The sequence below is a fragment of the Lissotriton vulgaris genome, chromosome 5, assembly GCF_964263255.1.
Source record: "Lissotriton vulgaris chromosome 5, aLisVul1.2, whole genome shotgun sequence".
NCBI classification, from domain to species: domain Eukaryota; kingdom Metazoa; phylum Chordata; class Amphibia; order Caudata; family Salamandridae; genus Lissotriton; species Lissotriton vulgaris.
The window spans coordinates 1,502,800,272-1,502,819,871 of NC_141693.1; the positions used below are offsets into that span (position 1 = coordinate 1,502,800,272).

At 43.4% G+C, this 19,600-nt stretch overlaps 1 protein-coding gene across 2 annotated transcripts in view; it reads left to right on the forward strand.

The window, feature by feature from the left end:
* Positions 1-5,592: 5,592 nt before the first annotated feature.
* Positions 5,593-19,600, forward strand: part of CCND3 (cyclin D3) — a 171,548-nt gene continuing 157,540 nt past the window's right edge. For both annotated transcript variants that reach the window (XR_015296027.1, XM_086923521.1), the window contains exons 1-2: positions 5,593-5,853; positions 18,157-18,372. Coding sequence is in view for 1 of the 2 variants with exons in the window: in XM_086923521.1 (XP_086779647.1) it covers positions 5,656-5,853; positions 18,157-18,372 (414 nt within the window). In the remaining variant the exon portion in view is untranslated. The remainder of the gene's footprint in view (positions 5,854-18,156; positions 18,373-19,600) is intronic.

The window sequence follows — 19,600 nt, forward strand, 5'->3', positions numbered from 1 at the left end:
TTTCCACAATTAAGGTTCTTCTTACGTCGTGCTTTTATACGGATGAAGTTTACTGTGAGCAGCGATCGTATGTGACATACACACACTCAAGGAAGCTTTCAGGCAAGTTACTATTACTTTACAATTTCCACAGCGTGTGACTGGATTTCTGTGAAGTAGTGCAGTTGCCGTTGACAGTTAAGCCAGTTCAACTGTCATTCTTCGATCTCAGCAGCTGTACATCAGCCGGTGATTGGACGCGCATACTTCATGGCGTCGTCGACGTAGGTTACGCGACGCCATTTTGTTTTTGCTGTTTTCCTCACAGCGGCATAATATCGGTACAGCTCAGCTGTTTTAGTTCGTGGCAAAGACGGAAAGGTATGGTTAATCACGATTGATATTGGATTTGAAAATAGTTAAATGTAAAATCACATAGCCGGACGTCTAGGATATCATCAGTTTGACGTTTTTCAAAAGAATAGACAATTTCTTTTTCTCTGTAAAAAATTCATGTAAGGCTTGGATATGACAAACAAATATTCTTTTTATGGCTAAAAACAAATCGGTACAATTTTATCGACAATTTCAAAGGTTCCTTCAAGTTTTGTTCCCAAGTTCATTCTAACATTGTTTTGATATTAACTTTCATTATAGTTCTAATTGAAAATCAGTGCAGTTGCAAGGTAACAAAGCAGAAGTACACGCTAGTTTGCAATACATGAAAGTTATTGAAAAAGTGTGCAGTTTATATATTTCAATTTCTAAGTAAGCAAAGTTTATTCAGGCCATTCATCATTGAGTACTTTGTTAAAAAAGAGACTGCAGATTCAAAGCAGGAAGTTATGGCCATTTAATCCAATTTTAGTGCTCAAACAGCATTCCTGAATGAACCTGGTAAACGAGTCATGAAATGGCGCAATTGATTCAGAGCATTTGAAAACTACTTAGTTGCCATAAATGGAGAAAAAAAATTGATGCTGAACGAAAGAAAGCTATTCCTTTTGGACTTTTAGGTGTTGCTGGCCAAGAAATTATGGACAGTTTGCCCGAATATGAACCAGCCCCTGGTCAGTTTATTCCTTTAGATGAGTTCCAAGAAGCAGTTAAAAGATTGAGAAGCAATTCGATTAGGAGTAAAATATTATGGTGGGCAGACACCGGTTTGTGATGAGAAAGCAAACTGAGAATGAAAACGTAGAGGAGTACATAGCCAGTTTGAGAGTATTGGCTACTAAATGTGATTACCAAGATAGAGTCGATGAGTATATACGTGATAAATTTGTCTTCCACTGCTATGAACGCAAAATTCAAGAACGTTTGTTAGCGTGCAAAAGACCTACTCTTTCTGAAGCAATTGATATTGCCAAAGGTATTGAACGATCATTAGAGGGTTCAAAGGAATTATCAAAGGCTTCGGGTTCAAGTTCCAATGTATATTTAGTAAATGATAAAAAGAAAAGAGAAAATTATTTAAGCAACAAGTTTAAAGCAAATGCTAATGTTAACACATCTCAAATTGTATGTTTTAGATGTGGTTCTCATAATCACAAGGCTGATTCGTTGAGTTGTCCAGCAATTGGAAAGAAATGCACAAGATGCCAGAAGGTAGGGCATTTTGCGGGGGTGTGTGGTACTTTTGGCCAGAAACGTTTCATACCTACTAAAGTGAGTTGTGTGGAAGAATTTGATGAGAACATGTGTTCGAACATAGTATTAACTACTGAAGATGAATATAAAAATGTCAAAGGCCCCTTAGGGTTAGCCCATGTTGGTGAGGTTCAACTTCACATAATGGCCGACTCTGGTTCGCCTATAACTATAATTTCTGACAAAAATTATTTACAACATTGGCCACATGTTGATTTGTTATCTTCTGATATTAACCCCAAGACTTTCGGGGAATTTGACATCAACATATTTGGATTTTTTGAAGATATTTTAAACATTAAAGGTAGATGTGTGAAAACTAAAATATATGTAGCTGAACGCGGTAGAGATATTGTTGGATGGAGAGATCTTGCCAAGTTAAAAATATTATTGAAACCTGGCGCAGACGACCCTATTGTACTTGATGAAGGATTTGTATCAACTTTTGATGTTTCTTCTATTACATCCGACAATGAAGGAATTTCTTCTATCTTAAGTAAGTATGAGTCTCTATTTGAGGACCGTATAGGATGTGTAAAAGGCTTTGTACATAAAATAATACTCAAAAAAGATGCTATGCCAGTTAGACATAAAGTCAGGTCACTACCTTTATCGGTCAAAGATGAGTTAAATGTATTGTTAGACAAACTTGTCAAGGAAGAGATTATAGAACCAGCTGATTCTGCTGAATGGATTTCGGGTATTGTATTAATTAAAAAGAAAAATGGCGAATTCCGTTTGTGTGCTGATCTGAGATCGTTGAACAAAAACATATTAGTGGATTGTTTTCCACTGCCCAAGATTCAAGTTATTTTGGCTGCCACAGCAGGTTCTAAATACTTTTCGCTCATCAATCTCAGGTCAGCGTACCACCAGGTTAAGCTTGATGATGAATCAAAAAAATTGACCACATTTATCACTCCCCTCGGAGCTTTCAGATACATACGATTACCTTTTGGACTAGCATCTTCAGCTGGTGTTTTCCAAAAGCTTATGGAAAAAATGTTTGGTGGAATGGTAGGTGTCCTGAAATTTCAGGATGACATCCAGGGATCGAGTCGGGGTACCACGTGGGTGGACGGTGTCCCCCCACTTATTTTACAGGGGTGACACCGTCCCCCCTGCCAAACAGCTGGACTTCACCATTTTGGCCTCTCTGGGACGAGATCGGAGCCACCTTTCGTGATGTCACTTCCTGTCGTGACGTCACTTCCGGTGACAGTGTCCCCCCCACTTCTTTTTTTAGGACTTGTGCCCTGATGACATCCTAATTCATGCGAGTACGATAAGTGAACACAATGCTATTTTGGATTCTGTACTTGGTAAGTTGCAGAAGAAAGGAATGACTGTATCTAAGAACAAATGTTAATTTTTAAAGACCGAATTGGATATTTGGGTCATGTTCTTAGTCATGAAGGCATCAAACCTTAGTTGAATTTAGTCAAGGCAATCTCTGATGCTCCTAAACCACAAGACAAAGATTCGCTGAGGTCGTTCTTAGGGCTCAGCGAGTATTATTCTAGATTTATAGAAAACTATGCCAATTTAGTTGAGCCCTTAAGAGCACTTTTACGTAAAGGGCAACAGTTTCTATGGGATGTTCAACATGACAATTTGTTTTCAGAAATTATAAAGTCAATTGTTAATGCGCCCACTTTAAAGATTTTTGACACCAAAGGTTCCAACATAATTACTGTGGACGCCAGCTCGGTGGGCATAGGCGCTGTTTTTACCCGGAAAGTCAATAAGAGTATGCACACTGTGGCTTTCATTTTACGTAGGTTGACCGACGCCAAAAAAAACTACAGTGCAATCGAGAGAGAAGCTCTTGCATGTGTTTGGGCAGTGGATAAACTTAAGATGTATTTATAGGGAAAAAATTTGGAATTAGTAACCGACCATAAACTTCTCACTTTCATGTTCGATAGGTACGGGAGAGGTAATGGGAAAGCTTCAGCCAGGTTGGTGAGGTTACTTGCTAAATTGCAAGAGTACAATTTCTTTATAAAGCATATTTCAGGTAAGGACAATATCAGAGCCGATTGTCCAGATTGCCCACTGAAATTTCAGAATGTCAAAATGAGGATGAAACAGAATGTGTAGTGTCTGCTATAGACAGTTTTCAGAGTTCATGCAATGTTATTTTAGAAGAAGAATGGATAAAGGCCATGGAATCAGATCTTGTTTTGATAAAGGTTAAAAGTTACATGTCTACTACTTGGCCTCCTGTTCGCAATCTATCTTCTGACATTACGGTGTTTTTACAAGTGTCTGATGAATTAAGCATAGTTAAAGGGTTTCTTATGAGAGGTGATTTACTCGTTCCCCCATCTAAGCTTAGCAATTAGTTGATTGCTACAGCACATAAGTCTCATTTAGGTTCCACCATGACTAAGAAAAGGTTGAAGGAACAGTATTGGTGGCCCCAAATGGACCTTGATGTAAATTTGTTTGTTGACAAATGTGATATCTGTATTAGATCAGATAAACACTGGAAACCAAGGGTGCAGGAGATGCAACTGGTACCTATTCCCAATTCATCTTGGTATAAAATTGCTATTGACATGGCCGGCCCTTTTCAGATGTTGGAGCAGGAGACGAAATTCTTAATTGTTGTTAGTGACTACTACAGCAATTGGATATATCACAAATTCGTTCATACAATTGACTCAGACTCTGTCATTGACTTTTGGATAAGTGCTTCACCATTGAAGGAAGCCCACGCATACTGGTATCGGATAATGGGAAGCAACTAACTTCTAACAAAATGACAGATTTTTTAAACCTACATGGCATTTGTCAGGAGAAAACTCTGCTGTATTCACCTAAGTCAAACGGGCAGATTGAAAGAGTAAATAGTTTCATTAAGGACAGTATCCAATTGACTTTGGCTTCAAGACTTCACGTGAAGAAATTCATTCAAGAAAGAGTATTTGCGTACAACACCACTCCCAACAGAGTTACTGGTTTTTCTCCTTTTTTTAATGAGGGAGAAGATGTGATAATGAAATTGTTCCAAAAATTACTGGTTTTGAGACACACTTACCTCATACGGTGTCTATTAATGATGATCAACTACAGGCCAGGAAGAATATAGTTGATTGCCAAGTTAAAGCGAAAGAATATCATGACAAAGTACATAGGGCTGTTAACAAAGAATTCTGCAAGGGAGAGTGGGCCCTCATCAAAAAACATAGTGGTCTAGTAAAGGGAGAGTCCAAATATTTTAACCCTGAAGAAATTGTTGAAGTCTCTGATAGTGCCATTTGTCTCAGATATCTTGGGTGGCGTAATAAGAGTGATGCCATAAAGTTGAAGAGAAGTCAAGTTGAGTTGTGGTTCAAATGTACAAACAACAAAGTGTCATTTGAAAATGAATTGTGCATCCGGACTAGATGTCATCACACCTAATGCTTCTAGTGGTAGTATCTCCGAGTATCATGGTGGTTGGGAAGGTACCTGCACCAGATATGCCAGAATATCCAAGTTAACTGTGGTTTTTAAAGATTATGAATTGCATTAACTCCTTATCTTTCCTTTAAAAAAAAAGATGTTGCAGGTCTAGTTGTTCTCTTACAATTCATTCCTCCTTCATTGTTTTTGGACCATCCACATGAAGCTTATTGGAATGCTAGTATCTGTATTTATATGACGTAACACCCAGCTGAAAACATTCTTCCTCTACACCTCCCCTTGACAGCTGTTTCCACCTTCCCTCTCACAAGCTTGTTATACGTGAATAAATACTTGAAATATACTACAGTTTCCTTCTATTCTTTATCGGGTACTGTACAACAATAGCAAAACAAAATTCCTGACTAAAATATTCTCAACTAAACATGGTGGCTAAGCAATGACACTCGGCAAAAAGGACTCTACCGCCACTCTCCTTAGCCATCAGCGCGATGATTGGACAATAAGTTCCGGCTTGGCTCCTCGTTGTGCTGCGTGCTGACGTTTCAAGCGCGCGGGCTCTATATAAACGATGACTACACATGCAGCTGTCAGTGTTCCGGGCGGGCCACCATGGAGTTGTGGTGTGTGGAGCGTGCCGCCCGGCCTCCCCGTGCCGTCCCTGACCCACGGCTGCTGCGGGACGGACGGGTCCTGCGGAACCTTCTGCAGCTGGAAGAACGTTACAGCCCAGCCACGACATATTTCCAGTGCGTACAGCGCGAGCTCCGGCCACGCATGCGCAGAATGCTGGCTTTTTGGATGTTGGAGGTGAGGGGGGACTCAACAGCAGAGGGATACGGAACCTCTGAAGCCAGCGCTGTCACAATTAAAGGAAAGACCACTCTACGCTTTAAAATTCAGAGGGCGAAACCACCCAAAACCGGAGTTCAGTGACTCTCACACCACACTATCGCAACCTTCGAAACTGTTTACAACCTAACCCTCAAAATCCAGGGACTGACTCAGAAGGCCATCGATCCGTTGAACTTCAGTCAGGAGCTAAATTCCAGAACATGACATTGCACAAAAAACAGGGACTGACATCCCGAACCCAGATTCTATCACTGTAAAATCGGGACCTCGTCCCAAAAAGGGGGACTGTGTAACGCCTCCAAGATTAAGGACATATCTGAGGGTAACACTCCACAAACTAGACACTAGTGTAAAACAATAGGCTGTAACCTTTAGTCCGTCACAACTGACACATCCACAAAACGAAGTGCTAAAATCACAAAACCAGTAACTGGTTCCTACAACTAGAGACCTCTGTCGGTTTACATGAACGTGCAGAAAGTACTAATCTCAAACCCAGAGATCTAAACAAACTTGACTAATCTAGGCAAATAACTTGAAACCAGACTTAAGTACATCAACAGATGGTGAGTGGGTTAGGTACTCGAAAGAGCCGGATAAAACTAGGCGGGAAATGCTGCGAGGACGGTATGGAATGAATCCAAAACCTTCTGCAGGGAAACGCACTGTGCTAACCCAACGTCGTGGAATATCCCCTCTTACTGAAATTTGCCACTTTGGTCGGAGAGGTGCCCTGTAACATTTTGTACGGGGGAGATGATGTTGCTGTGTCTTTTAGAATCTGCCACAGTTTTATCTCCTTTAGTGTGGTGTTTTGTCGGGATTTCTCCGTTTTACACTACGATTGTGTCAGTACATTTTTAACTGAAGCTTTGGGTCAGTGGAACGCAGTGGGTGGGTTCAAAACTGCAGTGCCAGGATACTCTCGCAGGATAGTGCACTTTACAAATGCACATAACAAATAGTTAAAAAGCTCTATTAAAAAATGGCATTTATGGTGTAATGCACAACTCTGGTTATTTTACACTTCTCACTTGGCTTCAACCTCTATAAATGCCCAGCCGAAAGTGTATCACAAGTGCCCTTCCTCTGATGCCGGAGGGGTATATCCACCCTGCCTAACTGTTCCAATGAGAATCTGGCTTAGTGGGTCCCCAAGCTCCCCATCTTCGTTACTGGTGCTAACTGCAAGTACTTACCAAAAGGAACCGTGAATTGAGGTTGCAGTTTGGGGCGGGGATAAAGGGGACCAGGAGCAAGGTTGTTGACCTGTCGAAGGTTTGAATGCAAGAAATCTGCATGCATTGTAAGAATGTGAGATGAATCTAGGAGTTATTGCACTAATAACCTTTTAAACTGTACTTACTAACAGTTTACTACTAAAATAACCCTTTTTAGCAATGTTTGAATAACAAACGGTAGAGCTAAAACTGAAAGGTCCTGTAAGCCAATCTTGTAGTTTGCATGCAGCTTCTTGATGCAGGGTCATAACTCACTAAGTTGTATGACAAGGATTTGAACTTGCGACCGTGAGGTAATACAAGGATATCTGCAAGAAAACAGTAACCATCTGAGTTATCTTACTGTGCTTTACAGCAGGAATATTGACACTCTATGTTTTTTTTATGGGAAGTCGAGCCTGTGACTAGAATGTACACAGATCTTTGCAGCAAGTTTATCATCCACTATTGTACCCTGGAACTTGCCGGGAGCACAAAGATCTTGGTTGCAGGTGATATTTTGAAACACAGACTGTTATTACAAATTAAGTAATCCAGAAAAGTTACTGTCACGTTTGCATTGTTACCAAATTCTTTGGGGCATAATTAAAAAAAAGAGAAAATAGGTTTAAGAAGACTTTTGTGAATTAAACCACCTATTTCAGAATTTGTGAATCGGTTTCCTGTGTACTTTTTTCTGTGTTTTTGCGTACTGGGCACTGATTATGGTTTAAATCCTTCAAATTGCATAGGCGTGGTTCCCTAGCTTCCAGTGGTCATTCAGAGGTGCTCCACGAAAGTTAAAAGGTTTAGAAACTGTTGTAGATGATGGATCGAGATGAGTTTGAAAGAGGAGGGTGTGAATGGATGATATGTAAGACAGAGGGTGAATATGAGACTTTGATAGAAAAGGCTTCAAGAGAGATTTGGGGCAAATGAAGCTGACATTTGTGAACATGCAGGATAGGATGGAGAGACCAGGGTTTAAATTAAAAAGGGGGAGAAAATAAAAAGATGTGGAGAAGTGCATATTTCTATTTACCTTGAGAAGATCCTTCAGCGCTCAGGTCTTTACCTCTGGTCCTGGATCTCTGTCTAGCACAAGCAAGTGCTCCAGCCCGTCAGATTTGACTTTGCTTGCTTCTCAATATCAAAACTATAGCAGCCGATGCAGGTTTTGTTTGTGGCGTATTGACTTGTCAATGGACAAGGAGATACAGGCATCAATCAGTGTTGCCTTGTGGGTGCCATGTTCTGCCAGCTAATATCATGACGTGGCTGAGGCATATTTATGGAGCTGTCTGAGAAACATGGTACTATCACACCAGATAAGGTGGAATCCTAATCCTTATGTCTTTTTCTGATCCTCACCATGCACTGTAATCACAATGCTGAAGCATTGATCTACAGGGTCGAGATATCCTAAGAACTCTAAAAAGGAACTGAAGTCATGTCCTGAAATGTACTCCATTACCGGTACTGGCATATGCACAAAGATTTTACAAAGTACTTCTAGTTTGACTCTCTCAGTACTCTGGTCTTCAAGAAATGAAACATCCACAGAATTCATAATGCACCTCTGTATGCATTAGGATGTGAGTAATGGGACACATGTGCAGCTTTCAGACTACCTCTCTCTCCTCTCTAGCTTGCACTATTGAGTGATATTCCAGTATTGAAAGAATAGCATGGTTCCCACAGCGCCTCTACAAGAACTTGCACCGTGTAGTGATGATATCCCTTTATACTGAAACATTGACAGGGCTCTACCCCCGAACCAGTTGTCTTTTGCACAACTAAAACATCCAAAGAACTCTGTCTGTTGGATAAATGTTTACCTTGCACTAAGACATTCCCGGACCTTTTAATAATCCGCATAAAACTTGACCTGGAACATGGACTTCTGCCTTATTCCTGAGGCATCAAGAATTCACGTAAAGCATGTTTACCGTGACTTCCTTCATGCACCAGTGTCCCATCCAGCCTAGATAAATGCAGGAAGCCTATGCCAGAAGCAGTGCCCTATGAAACAATCCAAAGCATTGGTCATTGTTGATATTTGTTTACATGCTTGGTACATATAGACTCGAATAAAATATGTGAACCTTAGTAGCATCCAAGTGGTTCTAAGCTATGTGACCGGTTCAACAAGTACCTGATTTTTGCGATTCACGCTTTGCATGCTGACATTTTTGAAATCCAATACATATGAGAAAAGTAAACCACACGCCTCAGAAGGCAAAGCATTCAGGCATTTAGAAATGTCAGTGTCACACAATCGATGGAGCTTCCTGTCATATTTGGTTTATGTATGGTTTACATGTGAAACCAGAAGTTGCCGTTTTGAGATGCGCCTGACCACTGTAATATATTTTAAAAAAGTTTGTTTTGCTTTTTATATCTAAGCTGTGAGTTTAATCAGAAAACTGGTAAATATAGTTTCCATCAAATAATTTGCTGATGGGCTAAGATGTATAATCATTTAAACAGGAACGACAGAAAGCGAACCTGCCCAGAACGATGGGTCCCACCCCGACCCCCATTAGGCTTTACGAATCTGCATGTATGAATAAACGCGGCCGCCACCACCACTCTGCCCCCACTGCCAAGGTCCAAAAATAAAGGAAACTCCCTATAGCTTCCACTGCAGCACAAGCAGGTCCCTGTGTCTTGGAGACACGAGCTGCTGTACCGGCGCTTTTGTAACAGCTTTGCTCGGGCTTCCACGTGATTGAAAGGCACGCTTGAACGGCATTAATGTGCGGAATGAAGGTGCTACTGAAGGTAGGAGTTGCTGAGCGCAGTAGCACCTGCCTCATTGCAGGGCCCCTATGAGAACCCAACCTGTAAGATTAGAAGCTCTAGTATTCGAGGAGAAAATAAAGAACCAGTACTCTGTATCTGTGACTCCACCCCCATTTAAAGCTCTGCCCGTCACCTGTCTAGTACTTGGAGCACGCCTTTCCGTTTGGCACCTGCAATGTCCACTCTTTATGGATTCCTGTAATGTCCCTTCCCCTGAAACTGGCTTTATTGTGTCAGAGGTGCCTCTACTGATAGACTGGTGCCAGAAATGCCTCCCTTATTTACTGGTGTCTTAAATACATTACTTGTTTACTAGTGCTGTACGTGCTCCCTTCCTTAATGGTGCTCAAGATTCACTCTTTAATGCTGTCTGAAGGTGCCCTCCAGCCCCCTATTTGGTGCTTGAAGTGTCACCCTTTCTTACTGGTCCTTGACATGTACACTATCATAATAGTGCTTAAATTGCTTTCCTCCTTGCTGGTGTATTCTTCCTGGCATCTGAAGGGCCCGCTGCACCGGAACTGTCCTGCCTCCCTTCCCCATTTCCTGGCACGTGATGAATAACCCCGTTTCTGAGTGGGTGAAATGGTCGCCCCAGATGCCTCAAGTGCTCCACATTCTCAGTGACCTGTAACTGCCTCTTTCCTATTTGTGCCTGAAGTGGCCCTTTCTTTTCAGATGCCTGTATCTCCTTCCCCGCCATCTTACTGGGGCTAGAGCTGCTTTATTTTCCCACTGGTTCCTGTATGGCCTTGCCATCCCTTCTGGAGCCTGAACTAACCACCCCGTCTTACTGCTGTCTGCATTGGCTTTCATTGATAGCTCCAGATGTTTATCTCCCTCTTTCTTGCGCTTCCAGTGCTTATCCTCTGACATGCTCTTCAAATGTTTGCTCCTTTGTACTTATGGCAACTCCCCGCTTTGCCGGTGCCTGAAATGCCCTACCTTTGCTGGTACACCCGCCACATCATGACGTCTCAAGTGCTGTGACTGAAGGGCTTCCTTACTAGCATATGCTGTACCCGGGCCCCTTTCAGGAACCTGCAGTGCTTCTAGCTTTTTTTTTTAAGCACACCTGCTGTGCGCTTTCCCCTTCCTCCTTTTGGCGCCAGCAGGTCTCTCACCTTCCCTACTGTTAGCTTGCAGTGCCCCTCGTTAATAGCAGCTGTTGTGCTCCCAATCGCCTTACGCTTACTGCCACCTTCTCTTAACAGTTTTCCTTTGCTCTAACTGCCGCTCCCTTCCTAAACACGTTAATGAGATATGTATGCTGTTGGAATAAAGGGAACCTGATATCCTTTTCCTGACGGAAACATGACCTAATGAGTCCTCGGACCCTGAGGTAGTCCAGGCTTTACCCCCGAACTACGCTACTAGTAGGCATGATCGTGCGAGGGGGAGGGATCGCAATCATATATAAAACCATTTATAGTTGCAGATCTCTAGCTGTCATCTAGCCGATTGTGAGAGTGTTGCTTTTGCTATCGCCATCCATCCCACCTGTACCTTCTCGGGGATTCTTCTTTACCGCCCCCCAGGAGCTCACTCTAATTTTTGTATGCATTTGCAAGGTACGATTAATAATTTTATTAACTCTGCCTCTAATTTTTCAATACTGGGAGATGTTAATATTCATCTTGATGAACCTGATGCCCGCCCCCCCCCCCCCTCGCAAGACCTCTTGGGAAGTCTGGGGTTGTTCCATCTAAATCAAATCGTGGTAGAGCCTACACATAAAGTAGGCCACACTTTAGATCATTTTTTCACTAACCACGACATCAGATGGGAAGAGTGTTATTCCCTGGTCGGATCATGCTCTTGTATCCTGTATTTGGACACCGTATGACCAAACTCATCAGGCTAAAACAAAAAAAACTGAGTCGGATTTGGTCTAAACTTTCCCTCGATAAATGGGTAATGAACCTGAACAGGTCCCCTCCAGTCTGTAGTACTGATCCCATCACGGCGAACGCCTCATTTAATAATTGGCTAGAATCTTCACTTGATGTGACTCTGCCAAAAACCGAACTTTGCCATCGTATCGGCTATAAGAAAAAAGCCTGGTACTCACAAGAACTAAAAGCACTTAAACAAGTATGTAAGCAGGCTGAAAGAAAATGGAGAAAAGGTTTCTTTGAGGAGAGTAAGATTGAATATAGAATAGCCTTAAGATGCTATAAAAAGGAAATAAAATCGGTACAATCTTGTTACTATCAAAGCAAGATCGCCTCTGCTTCTAACTCCCCCAGGGAAATTTTTAAAGTTTTTAAATCACTGGTCACACCTCCTGATCCCCCTAATGGTTCATCAGATCCTCAGAAGCGCTGTGATGAGCTAGCTAATTTTTTTGCCACAAAGGTGACGAATATTTACTCAACGTTCCATCAATTGGAGCTCTACCCCCCTTCCGCTGCCATTACTGCGCCGGTCGAGCTGGAGAATTTCTCTATGCCCAACTCGGACACCGTAGAACAACTTTTGGGGAATCTTAAGTCAGGCTCTCCGGCGGACGTTGTACCGCTGTCCATACTTAAGTTGGTTTCGTCAATTGTCTCCCCAATTATTAGGGATGTCATTAATTCGTCCTTTATGGCAGGAATGGTTCCGTCTCTATGGAAACAGGCTAATGTTAAGGCACTCTTGAAGAAGCCTAGCTTAGATCCAGAGGATTGGGCCAACTATCGCCCCATCTCACTGCTGCCTACGCTTGGTAAATTAGCAGAGAAGCATTTTAACACCACACTATCAATATTCTTAGAGAACAGTGAAGCCCTACATCCTACTCAAACAGGTTTCAGAAGGAGACACGGCGCTGAGACCGCCCTGGTTGCTGTGGTCGAGGAAGCTAGAACTTTTGTCGATGCCGGAGGTTGCGCCGCTGTGGTCATCTTGGACCTCAGCGCAGCCTTCGACACGGTGAACCACAACCTCATGATTCATCGCCTGAGGGAGGTTGGAGTCACAGGGACTGTCCTTAAGTGGTTTCAGTCCTTTCTAGCCGATAGAACCTTTACTGTGTTCGATGAGGAAGTAACATCCAAACCCCTCCCACTGCTCTACGGCATACCCCAGGGATCCTCCCTCAGTCCTACCATGTTTAACATGAGGCCTTTGCTTCCCTGGGGAGTCCAGTTAGTCACCTACGCCGATGATACACAGTTGTTGGTCCCGCTTTCTCAGGTCGACATCATTAACCCAGGGGATCACAATATCACCCCCTGTCTTAGTAAGGTTCTCAAATGGATGGACTCCTCTTTCCTCAAACTTAACGGCGCCAAAACTGAAATCATGATGTTGGGGTATAAGGCACCCATCGATTTAGATCCTTGGTGGCCTGGAAGTCTTGGTCCACCGCCCCCCCAAAAAAACAGATCAAGAGCTTTGGCGTATTGCTAGACCCTAACCTTGGTTTTCTGGTCCAGGCTCATAAGGTCGCAGCTACGCGTTATGGCCTACTTGGACTTCTTAGGAAGGACCTGTCTCTTCTCCCTTTTGAGGCTAGACGCCTGTTAGTTCAGGCTCTTATTTTATCACGTCTAGACTATTCAAATGCAGTCTACCTGTGTGCACCTCAGAGCACGATCAAAGTCCTCCAAACCGTTCAGAATAGTGCGGCTAGACTGCTCATGGACGTCATCAGAAGGAGCTCGGCCAAGGCGGCACTGCGTCAGTTGCACTGGCTTCTAGTACAGGAAAGGATATGGTTTTAGGCCATGTGTATGGTCCATAAATCCATCACTGAGAAGGGCCTGGCATTGCTGCGCCCTATGTTCCATCAGTATAAGATCAATCGGTCCTTAAGATCAAACAATAAAAACTGCTAACAGTCCCTAGGGTAAAACTGACACGTATGGGTGGACGCCGCTTTTCTTTTCATGCAGCAACATTTTGGAATCCGCTCCCTGATGCTATCCGACTTGAGCCTAACCATCATACCTTCAGGAAATTGCTGAAGACCTTTCTTTTTCCCTGAATAGCATCTTTTGATGTGGGTCTGAATGCGCTGGGATGCCTCCTGGTAGCCATGCGCAATACAAATGTGTATTCATTCATTCATTCATTTATTCTAATGCTGGTGTATCCCACCGCATGTTTCATGGCTACAACATTGTTCCTTTCTTACTAGCGCCTACTGGGCTCACCCGACCACGCTCATTACTGGTTCCTGGTAAGTTTTCTACCACTCTCCTTACTGGCTACTGCTATACTCTCCTTACCACCGTCCTCACTAGTGTCTGTCATGCCCGCTGCACTGTCCTCCTTGACAGGCTGTACTGTTCCCCACTTGCCTCTTTGCAGCGGTTTCCTCTGCCCCGTCTGACTCTCGTAAGTATCTGCTGTGTTGCACCCTTTACTTATGCAGAATACGCCCAGTCCCTACCACCTTTCTGGGGCCTAAAGAACTCACACTGGAATGGAATGGATTGGAATAGGTTTTTATATAGCGTGATAGCTACCCGCAGGCGTCCTAGCGCTTTAGCAGAATACACTGGCAATTCTACCCGTTTTCCTTCATCTATCTGATGCCAGTAGTGTTTTTAGGTCTCGCCTGAGCCAGCGCATGCGCTACTCTGCGAGACATTTAGTAAACAGGCTTTTAAAAGTCCTACCACCGCTTTTTGGCAGGCATAGTGTGTGGTTACACGCACAATGACTAGCAGAGGCGCCATCTGGCTTTCCTCTCTCGTCATGGTGCGCACACATCGCACACCACTCGCCAGCCTGCTTTCACTTTTGCGCACCACTCGCGTGCTTTTTTAAAAAAAAATTCCTTTTAGCGCGTACACAACTCCCGGGCTTGTTCCATACAAAAACAGCCTCACCTTGAAAGATTCTTCAGTGAGGGCGCGTCACTTGTTGAAAACCGTGCACCTTCTCACTGCATCTGCAGCACTACCATGAACACGCCACGTAGGGCGTTTGGAAAGAGATTATATGTACAGGACAAAGACTCTACAGTAATATCACTGAAAACATTCTGTGCAGGCACACCAAGAGTGCTTAGAAAGGTGAAATCCAGGATAGAATTTTGGGAGCATGGTGCACCTCGGCACGACTTTCCATTGTGTTCCCGGTTCAAGTTGAGCGCACAGCAGCGGCTGGTATCTCTGGGGAGTGCAGCGCACGGGGCTCTCATGTTACCCAGTTCGTGTTTCGGAACTGATATGGACCGAGTTGTTTTCAAAGACTTTTTTCCCGTTTTCGCTCACAGGAGAGTTGGGTCTGGCAAGATGGAGAAACCCTTCTGTGGCATTCGCAGTCTCTGCTGCGATGTTTCACATGGCTATTTGCTTTCATGATTTCCCTCTCTGTCTTGCATTCTGTCTTGCAATCATTTTTTGTGCACTAATAGCAGCTGTTGGTATCATTGTTTATACCCAATGTTGGATTACAACTATAACAATTATTAATCTAAAACTACAACATGTCAAGAAAATTCCACAAACACTTTCCAATAGTACAATGTGTGTCCTACGTACGGTGCCCAAGAATCAACCCTCTTGAGACCGTTACATGAATCGCTGTTCACAAACTGCAAGCGGCTTCCGCTCAGCCCATTGCAGCACATCTGTTCATATGAGTGGAAGTAAAGCAGGACTTTCTAACAGTTAAATATCAACTGAAACACACAATACCATTAGACACCAATAAAAATATAATGACATTAAAAACAAGTTCCAAGCTCCAAATTGAATGTTCTCAGTAAGAAAATGCTACTGTTTCCTATGGTGTTACCTGCTTCATTTACTTACCTCATAAACATAGTAATTGAGATATGTACAGGGTATGGCTTTTATTCTTTTAGTAGGTACTGTGCAGGGCTTTAAGTGGGCTGGGTCCTACCAGTGCTAAGCACTCGTAGTTTTAAAAAGCCAGTGCTGAGACTGGCACAATGCTTTAGTACCGGCTATGGCTTGGGTCTGGGAGCCCGTTGTCTTTGCTTGCATGAAGACCCACAGCGTCACTAGATTTGTCTTATCTTTAGGTGCCGAGAGTAGGTGTTAATTTTTTTTTTGTATGTTTTATAAAGCGCGAACTCGACCCCAAGGTATTGGAGTGCTTTACCTGAGAACCAGTTACATTATACAAGAACAAGTCAATTTTTGGTAGGCACCAGGAGTTTAAATGATTTGGCACAATTTTGAGCCAACACTGAGGCTCAAACCCTTTTCCTCCGCTCCAAAGTCGTCAATTCTGGCTGTTACGCCATAGCCTCTCAATTATTGCCTCTCACAGGTGCTGGGAGGAGTCGACATATATAGCTGTGGCCTTCTGGCTACAATACAATACACTACACAGGTCTCTAACTAATGCAGAAGCCCACGGCGTTGTATTCAAATACGCTGGTCAGTTCACACTTAAACCCTTATACCACAATCCGGAATAGAGACAGTGTTCCATATTTCAAAACCTTCCCGTCATATAGGCAGACAAATTAATCCTTGTGTTTGGCCCTTCACTGAGTACACCAAAATGATTGATGCGAGCCGCGCTAGAAGTGGAAACCCAGTCTCACTCAGGGTCACGCAGATTCGAGTTAAGTATTTCTCCACGTGTCAACTTGTCTGCATCAGGTGGTCGTATCCCCCCAATCCCGAGCACAGGAGGGACTGGACCTTTCAAAACGAGTTAACTTTGTCTGATCTGCTAGATACATGGGAAGAAATTACCTGCAAACGGGAATGCCAAATTTCCAAGAAAACCGCTGGTGGGCGCTGAGCTCCTCATAGTCGCGCAGCCACGCTAACCATCCTTGGCTCAGTCCGCCACACACATCAGGAACATCACTCTGCAAGCCTTACATGTTGAACGTACACAACATTGTTATGGTATGTGTCACTGTCTGAGAATTATCCAGGTGTACACAATAATGTTTATGTGGGTAAAAACAGTTATAACGGAGCACACAACTTCACCTATTGTAAGCAGCTAGTGGGTAGGGAGAACAAGCAATATCTGCACCACAGCTGTCCTTTTCACTAAGAATGCGCTCAGCATGAAACACCCAACATTTAAATCCCAGTGAACAATTCTTTCACTACCCTGACAGCAAGTGTGAGTGTGAGTTTACCACAATTTAAGTTCAGTCCTTATTGCCATATTTTGAACTCTTCTGAACATATGAGTGGCAATTTTAGTTTGATTTTCAACCACTTTACTTTCGGCTTCATGCACTCAGATGTTTATCTTTGACAGGTATGTTGTCAGTGTGTTTTTTGCCTGCTTTTATAAACCAGCATTGGCATAGCCAGTAGGTCTCGCTTTTGGGACCTTATAAGTATTTGGTTATGCAGCACAATGTCCTTGGTGCAACATCAACTGTTGCATGGCTAAACACTTATAAGGTCCCAAAAGCGAGACCTTCTGACTATGCCAATGCTTGTTTAACCTTTTTATTTGACTGATGCCTGCAGTTCTCTCAATTCTCTGAAAGGCGACTGCAGTGACTAACTCTGCATTGGCCCCTTCTTATTGACATCTGGTGCACCCATCCTTAACAGCATCAGAGTGCCCTATCAACCTGCTTACTTCATCCAAAGTGCTGCATAAAACTTATTACTAGGTCCCGAATTAACCAACTGTGCTGCTTACTGGCACTGCAAGGATTCCACCTCTTTAAGTACCTGCAACTGGATCTCATGTGTTTATTACACCGGTAACTGCCCACTGAACTCCAGAAATTACATTGGCATGGGATGTTCATAGTGCACTTGCTAGTCTGAAATTTGGTTTGCAGTGTCACCAGCTTCTTTCAATCTTTGAAGGTGTGTGTATATATAGACCGAGAAACATATGTTTTTGTGTCTGTATTTATTTTAAAATTTGGATTAAAAAACTGATATTTAAGAAGCTTTTGAGTGTTTTTAAAGGCAGTCAGTCATAACTGCTTAGCTAAAGGCTGTGCAGATTGGCTGTTAAGGGAGGTAAGAGAACGTTTCCTAGTTCTAAAGCAGCTGAGGCTAAAGCAGCTGTAGATGTGCAAAAGGTTGATACTAAAATGTGCATGTTTTCATTAGTGTATTGATATATAATCCATGGGTATTCATATAATTGTAAGCGGTGAGGCATTCAAGCTGCTACATAAGAACCTGAAACATGCATGAATGCAAATACTAACGAGGCTCCATTGCCAACCTTTAGAAGACTAGTATCACCATCACTCCTTTCCTTGCATGCTCTCAAGTTTCTCGTGCGTGCAAGTTTCACTCATTTCCTGTTCCTCTTTTCTAAGGTATGTGAAGACCAGAAATGTGAAGAAGAAGTCTTTCCTTTGGCCATGAACTATGTAGACCGCTACCTGTCCTGCGTGCCCACCAGGAAGTGTCACTTGCAGCTTCTTGGGACTGTGTGCTTGCTGTTGGCCTCCAAGATGCGGGAGACCACACCACTCACAGTGGAGAAACTTTGCATCTACACAGATAACTCGGTGAACCCACAGGACCTGCTGGTAAGAACCCTGCTCACTACCGCTGGTCAACTGGAAGGGGCTTGTTGTAGCTGTGAATACACATTTATTAATTAGAACAGTGTTAGACTTGGCCCTTTTTGCAGGGTTACCCCAAACTTTTGCTTCTTCCTCCTCCTGACCGGTTGTTGTTGGTTTTAGGACTCTGGGTACTTTACCACTTACATTCCATGCTAAAGTGCATATGCTCTCTGTTTAAATTGCGAACATGATTGGTTATCCATTATTGGCATATTTGATTTACTAGTTAGTCCCTAGTAATGTGCACGGAGTGTGCCAGAGCTGGTAAATGCAAATGCTACTAGTGAGCCTGCAGCACTGATTGTGCCACCCACATGAGTAGTTCTGAAGCAGTAACTCAGACCTGCCACTGCATTGTCTGTGCGCAGTTCCTGCCATGTCGACTTGGCAAGTGCACCCACTTGCCAGGCCCTAACCTTCCATTTTCTTACATGTCAGTCACCCCTAAGGTGGGCGCGAGGTAACCCTGTGGGCAGGGTGCAGTGTATGCCAATTTTGTTTTTCACTATTGCAAGGCTACCTGTTGCCATAGGACGGAATGGGTAGTTTGTTTATAACATCTTATAAAAATATAGCTGCGTCTGGGAACAAGGTAGGAAAAGAACGTTTAGTATGCCTGGACTTGGTATGTTTAAATGCATCTTTTAATGAGGGTAATTTTTACGTTCTGTGTGGGAGAAACTGAAGTACTGCCCTTGCTGTGTGCCTGGGGTTGGCCTGCAGTTGCTGTTTTTGCCAACGAAAGGTGAAAGATTTTGCTGTGTGCTCTGTTCCCTGCTTGAAGAAAGTTTCCAAGTGTTTGAGTAGAGTTTGCCTCCTGTTTGGAAGTCTCAGGAACACTAAGACTTCCTTCCCCCCCCCCCCCCCCCCCCTCCAAGCTCCCCTGAAATTCCTTGCTGGGAGTTCTGCCCTGCTAAGAAGTGCCTGTGACTTTGTGGGGGCTCTGAATGTCGTTTCTGTTGCTGGGAGCTGTAAAGCATTGCAACAAGAAATCGATGCCTCGCTCTGTGACAGTTTTTCCGACTCAGCGCCGTGGTGCCAGAAATCTTCCTGTGCAGCTGCTGAAACAGACGCAGCGCCTGTCGCCGCTGCAAGAATCGGCGCAACGAGGGATCGCGGCTGAAGAAACAGACACAGTGCCACTCAACACTGCTGCATCGTTCGCCAACGGACCCCGTATTTCTACACA